Source organism: Marmota marmota, unplaced genomic scaffold (genome assembly GCF_001458135.2).
Source record: "Marmota marmota marmota unplaced genomic scaffold, marMar, whole genome shotgun sequence".
NCBI lineage: Eukaryota > Metazoa > Chordata > Mammalia > Rodentia > Sciuridae > Marmota > Marmota marmota.
The window spans coordinates 496119-502884 of NW_025999880.1; the positions used below are offsets into that span (position 1 = coordinate 496119).

Below are 6766 nucleotides of genomic sequence, written 5' to 3' on the forward strand. Positions count from 1 at the left end.
AAAATAGAAGTAAAAAATTAATGGAAGAGTGAAATCACAGTAAAGATTGGCTATTAGCAGAAAAAAAAGAGAAAAAGAGAATCAAGGAAAACAGGTGAGAGAAAAAAATATGTAAATTAAAAAGTTAAAAATAAAAGAATACAAACAAAACCAAAATATACTAATCAAACATCCTAGTCCTCAAAATACTGATTCATGAAAAAGAATTGCCTTCAAAAAATATTAGAGGGGCTGGGGTTTTGGCTCAGCAGCAGAGCACTTGCATAGCAAGGGTTCAATCCTCAGTACCACATAAAAAATAAAATAAAGGTATTGTGTCCAATTGCAACTAAAACAATTTTTTTAAATGTTAGAAACAAGAAAAAAGAAAAAAAAATGAATACATATAAGTGTTCATGAACCATTCATGTCACAATTCAACAAAGAAAAGAATAAAGGAAAAAAATCTTGATGAAAAGTTGAAAAGTTAAAGAACTTTTTTCCACTTGAGTTCAAAATCTTCTCGGCTTCCCTACTCAGCAGTGTTTGGTGGGATGGGCTGGAGTGTAATGCCTGCTCCACCCTCAGGGTGGGGTTGCTAAAGTGTGAGAGGAAATCCTGTAGGTGGAGCTCCTAGAGGTGGGGTTTAGGCTTAGGTAGTCTCCAGGTTTTTTACTGAATGGTGACTTTTCTGAAGACTGTAAATCAGTGCACCTTAGGACCCAGGAGTTGCTGGTTTATGCTGGGAGATTGCACCCCAGAGGTCTCCCCTGGGTTCCACTCATGCAGTAGAGGAGCCAATCCTTAGTCCCTCCATCACCCATGGACCCCACATGTCCTGGTCTGTCGGGTTAGTCTCCAAACTCAAGCACTCCCACCCCTGCCCTTTCAAATTCCTGGCCTGGCGCATCTCTCCCAGCTGGTCCTGCAAGTGTCCAGACTGGAGGGGGAGATAGGGAGCCAAGTGAGTTTCCATGACCTATATTCTCCTATGAAAACCCTTCTCCATGTTCGGTTTTCTCCTGGTCACTTAGGCACACTCTATGTCATGCAGTGTGGGTTTGCCAGGCCTGTATTTCAGGCCAAGATTGGGTTTGCCAGGAATCAGCTCCCCCACTGCTGACCTTGTGCATGGCTGCAAAATGGTTCCTTCCTCCATCCTCCACAATGGCCAGGAGAGATGGTGGCTTCTTTCCCACACAAGGACATTGCGCAGCCTGGCTTTCAGGTTGGTAAGGCAGTGTCTTTGACCTCTGATCTCTCTATACTCAGACACACCTTCTAAAAACGTGGGTTCCTTTAATTCCCTTATCCCTCCACTTTGTTTGTGGGGGAGGGGGACCACTCCAGCAGACACTACCACTGCCAGTGGTGACAGTGGCACCAGGGATTTTTGTCCCGACCAGCAGGACACATCAAAGTGGGCAGCGAACCTAGATGGGGAGGAATGAAGGGACAAGAGACACAGAAGGATGACAGCAAGACAGGAGTTCTGATCAAGCTGCAAACTTTTATTGTTCACACAGGGGTATTTGTATGCTGGGGATGGGGAAGCTCTCTTATTGGCAGTTGCTGGATGTCTGCACAAGGTGAGATAACCGCAGGATGTTTCAGGAAAATAGGTGGCCGCAGGATGTCTCAGGGAGATAGATGGCTGCAGGGTGTCTCCCAGGCAGGATGTCTCCCAGGGGGCTGTTTCTTGTAAGTGTCAGGCTATTCTTTGAAGGAGAATTTCCTTCTAGCCCCTGACAGATTTTTGTCCTTATTTTATTATATTCAGCCACCTGAATCCCTGACCTGCTTTGAATGTCCAGAATTAATTCCCAGAAAAGCCCCCCTCCACCAGCCTTTTATTTTGAGAAACTGCCTGTCTGCTTTCTTGGTTTTATGCCATGGAGCAGCCAGGGAAATGACCTTGTCTCTTCTGCCATCTTGAAAAACCTCTTAGCTTTTAACTTTTTAAACTCAATAAACTCCTAAAATATTTTGAATAAAAAATTGCATACTCATACTTAATGAAAGTCAAAGATAAAAGGATGGAAATGAGAAGTGGAGATCTCCATTTCTTAAAAGTCATATTTGCCAGAGGAAATCTATAATAGATATATGAGAATGTAGTTTGTCTAGTTAGAGTTACACTTACAGACTGTGTGTTCTATATATAGTTGTTTTTATTAATATCATGGACACTTTTCATCTCAATATATTTACATCAATGGTACTTTATTGTTTTCAGTGATTTCATTTGTTGTATTGTTATACCATGAGTCCTATTTGAAACTATTCCTCTTTGGAAGAATGTTTTTTCCCTTGGTTATTTTTACAAATAAAGCTACAAAGAACAAATGTGTTCTACAACTTTATAAATACAGGTGTATATATATTTGTGTTTCCAGAGAGTGCTTCTTGACATAGATTCCTAGAAATAAGATAGTCTTATGGAAGACTTAAAGTTTAAAAATTGCTGAAAACTGTGTCATTGCTCTTCAAAACTTCTGACTAAAAAAATCCTTTTAAAAAAGTCTTTTTTTTGTTCAATAAAATAGTGTTTTATGTTGAACTTTCTAGAATATGAGGCTTATAGTTATAATCATTTCCTTTCTGCTGACATCCCCCTTCAGATTTTCCTACTCCCCCAAACCCCACCATTTTTCCAACCAGAGTTTCTAGTTTTACCACCAAAACAAGAACAGTGGAACCACCAAAATTTTAAGACTGGTTTGTTTGCAATATTTTTCATTACTGTTTCATGTAGATGAATACAGAACTGGTAAATAACATTCTATAAATATTTGTTGGTTGATGGTTTTGGAACAAAGTTTTTTTTTTAGAAGACGACAAACAACTATTCCCTTACACTGCTAGTACGTGTCAACCACTGGGTGATTGACGGGGCTGCGGGGAGGGCGGTGTGTGGAGAGCGTTGTGGAGTCAGAGAGTAAAGAACACATAAAAGCATTGCAAACTTTAATGAGGCTGAATAAACCAACAGTTATGTTAAGAGTCCAAGATGGCAACCAGCCCATAGTAGAGGTGGGTTCAGGAGCTGAAGGAAGAGTCTCAGGGCTCGCTCAGGTCCCTGCTCCCTAATCTACCCATAGATACAACAGGTTTCTTGTCACTTCTAAATCACTCAGGAATTCTGTTCTGAGATCAGTGACATACTTGACTTGTTGAAGTTGACACCGACCTCCAGCCTCTTTGGTGAAGAGAGAAGTGGAGAGAGATAGAGTTATAAAAATTGAGAGAGGGAGTTCCAGATCTCACACCCCTCTACAGCCCCTCTGCCTTAGGAAGCTAAGCTCAGGTTTGGTCCACCTTTCTCAGGATTATTTCCCCAACCTAGGATCCCTAGACCTTTCTAGAATGACTTGGGGGGTTCCTTCAGGCAGCTTTTCCTCCTCTGACATCCTCCTTTCTTCCCTCTGCCAGAGAGGCATCTCCTCCCTCACTCCCTATAGGTCCCAGGCCAGACCAGAAGACAATTTGATGGTCTTTCCCTGAGTTCTGCATCAAAAGTTGGGGATCTCAACGGTCAGGGTGCCCCAGGATGGCCTTCATCCACCTACTGATGCCTTTAGAGGCTGCTCCCACTCCACTCCTGTGGGCACCATCCCTGCATATCCTGCCTCTTTGCAGAAATGGGTAGGAGGACCTGCTCTTATTTGGCACTGTCTGTTGGTTTCGTAATAGTCACCTACCCATTTGCTGGAGATCAGCTGGGAGATCAAAGCAAAAGCAGCAGATGCTTGGGACCCCCTGAGCCAACTCTGAGGGAAGGTGGCAGGCAGAGCCCGAGTCATTTTCCATTGGAGCAAATAAGCCAGTTACTTCTGACCAGTGATAAAGTCAGAAGAAAGGAGGTGAAGATGGCACTCTTCAGGGGTAAGGAACTGGAGGTGAGGGGAACTGGAAGGAAGCTGGAGGATTCTTGGGTCACCGTTTTCCACCTCTACTTCTTTTTCTGCTTTCATCTAGGGTTGGTCTCTATCTCCCACTGCAGAAAACACCACTAATTCAGCAGTCCGCCTCTCATTCCAGCTCTACTGGGGGAACTTTAAAAAGAGATTTGTTTTTCCAGCAAGAGATCCACTTTGTAAATCTTCTGTGAATGGGAACCAGGGTGAGTTGGTGACTCAGCTGATCCCTGGGAAGAAAGTGTAGCTGGATTCTGCCTCTTCTTGAAACTTGTTCCATTTTCCCATTTCCCTGATAGGGCAAGACCCAACCCTACCCTGAGGTATAGAGAATATAGAAAGTTTTTGGAAAAGAAAGAAAGAAAGGAAAAAAAAAAAAGATGCCTGAACAGAAAACCCAGGGCATTTTGAAAATCCCTTGGGAAGTCCTGTTTCCCTTGAGGACATCCATCCGCTTGGTCACATCTGACCCAAGCCAGACAGTAAGGGAACTACAAAAGGTAGACTCATGGGAGGGGACCCTGGAACAGAGGGGATGATAGGTAAAGAGGACATCCAGGGCTCAAGAGTGCAGGAAGAATGAGGTGGGGCCGGGCACTCTGTCGCCAGCCTCCTCTTGTGGTCCAAGAGCCGTGTCCTCTTCTTTTAATAGATAAGCCCTGGGCCACAGGGTAATGGAGACAGGGGTGGCAGTAGAGGAAGTTATTAAGCACAGTGATGTCTTGTTGACTTGCACATGCAAGGAGGGTCTTGGGTAACCACAGGGCCCACGGTATTTGCAAGAACAGTTCAAGTGCTCACTTGCTTTGGGGCTGTTTATGGGGAAGTGGTTTCCCCATCGAGAAGAGGTGAGATATTGGTGTCATCCCAGGACCACACTTAGCTCATTCCTTCTCACTAAAGCTCAGTAGTCATAGTTTCCCCTGGCAGAGCAGAAACTTCTGTGCTAGTCAACAGTTGTTCTGACTGCACAGATGTGAACGTGCTGCGATGCCATAGTCCTGGGCAACATGAGCCAAATGTAACCACACCCAGGTGGGCAGAGCTGCATTATGAAGCCCGGACAGTGGGAGTGAGGGGAGTACAGCCAGCTTTCAGTCATCTGCTTCTTCTTTTTTTTTTTTTTTAAAGAGTAGAATACATTTTTATTATACAACATTTTATTTATTTTTTTTTAAATTTCTTTTCATGGAATATATTTTCTTATTACCAATTCCCACAGTGGGAAAGTAATTTATTAGTTTTATATTTGTGGACAGATTATTTTAGGACAAGTAAAACAGATTGGAGAATTACATCTGTTTGGAATTTGTAATATTCTGATATGTCTACAAGGAAGACTTCTTCCCTAAATTGAGCATCTCTATATTCAGAAGCTTTCCAATCTTTCCTTCCTAGGATACAGAAATCTGTAATTTGAGATTTTAGCATCTCCTATAAAGTTTCCCTTGGACATAAAACCATCAGTAGCTGGTATCAACTGGACAGACAGAGAAGTTTCCAAAAATAAACACCATCTAATTTTTTGCAAAGTCATGAATTAACAGTCTTTCGCTTTGTCCATTATTTCCAAGACAAATGCAGAAATGATCATATACTGATAATAATAAAGCTAAATTCTCTTTAAGAGACCGACAAAAGCAAAAGCTCATATGTAAAGTTTAATCATACTGTGAATCTCATGAACTTGAAGACAACCCCATTAACTCACTAGAATGCAGAACTGGGTCTCATAATTTCTTGAACACATTTCCTCTCAAACCTCTTCCTCAACAATTAAATTCTAAAATAACCATGTGATTAGAAGAAGGTTTGCCCACCAATGAACTTTCTGTTATTTCCTCCTTATTGTGAGTTGAATGACAGAGCAGAGGCAGAGGCACACAATCAATTCTCAAGTCAAAAAGGTCAAAGCTTCCACAGCATGGCAACAGCTTTGCAGATGCCCACATCATGATAGTTGGAATAACAAAGTCCAGCAAAGGTTAAAGCTGAGAGTGCCAAAAGGCCTGCCTTGGCAGCTTTCTGCCATGCATCCCCATGAACATAGTCAGTGACAACTTGTCCAAGGCCCCAGTGACTATGAAGAGTGAGGACTGCAGCCAAGGAGTAGTCCATTGCAGAGCAAGGATTCAAATATGCAGCTGGAAGCAGGCCCAGGAGCAAAACACTGACAGCCCTCTCGCTAGTCCAGTGAAGAGGTGCAGCCTTGGAACCAGAATGGCGGTTTGGTGACAGATGAATGTGCTGTGTTCCAGTCCATCCTGGGGTAGGTTGGTCCTGGAGAAATGCTGAGATGTGAGCAGGTCTGACCAATGGGGTTCGGAGGAACAGAGCTCGGCCTCCTTGAGCACCGCAGAGGACACCCAGACATCTGCTTCTTGAAGAGAGATTCATCAAGGACCCCAGTGTGCACTCACCAAAGGATATAAATATGTATTCAATTTGGGTGTTAATATGCATAAGGAATCCCAAAATATTCTTAGCCTTTGACCAAGAAAGTCCATGTCTAGAATCAGTTTCCTATGGAAAGAAGTCTTATGCTTAAGAACATTTGATCTCCAGCATATTTACAGCTATTTAAAATTAGATGTGATTTAAATCAGTTGCAAGATAAAAATGGCTAGGAAAATTATATTTTCACTTGATTGACTATTAGGCAGCCTTTATGACATGAGAAATGCATAGCTTTTAATGATATGTTTTAAAAACCCAAGATGTAAATTGGATTATTTTAATCAAGACCCACCCAGGATCTGGGGATATGTTCAATCCCACAAAATATCTTCTGTAGATGTTGGTCCCAGGAATGAGGGGGAATCAAAGCTGCAGGTGTGCTGTGTCCCCTCTTAGCTGCCCCTTTGCCCATC

At 42.6% G+C, this 6766-nt stretch overlaps 1 protein-coding gene across 1 annotated transcript; it reads right to left on the bottom strand.

Moving 5' to 3' along the window:
• Nucleotides 1-5079: 5079 nt before the first annotated feature.
• On the bottom strand, nucleotides 5080-6293 carry LOC107150640 (succinate dehydrogenase [ubiquinone] cytochrome b small subunit, mitochondrial-like). The gene has a single exon (XM_048787182.1). It carries the CDS (start codon nucleotides 6291-6293, stop codon nucleotides 5805-5807), a length of 489 nt encoding a protein of 162 aa, XP_048643139.1. The 3' UTR covers nucleotides 5080-5804.
• Between the last annotated feature and the right edge of the window lie 473 nt (nucleotides 6294-6766).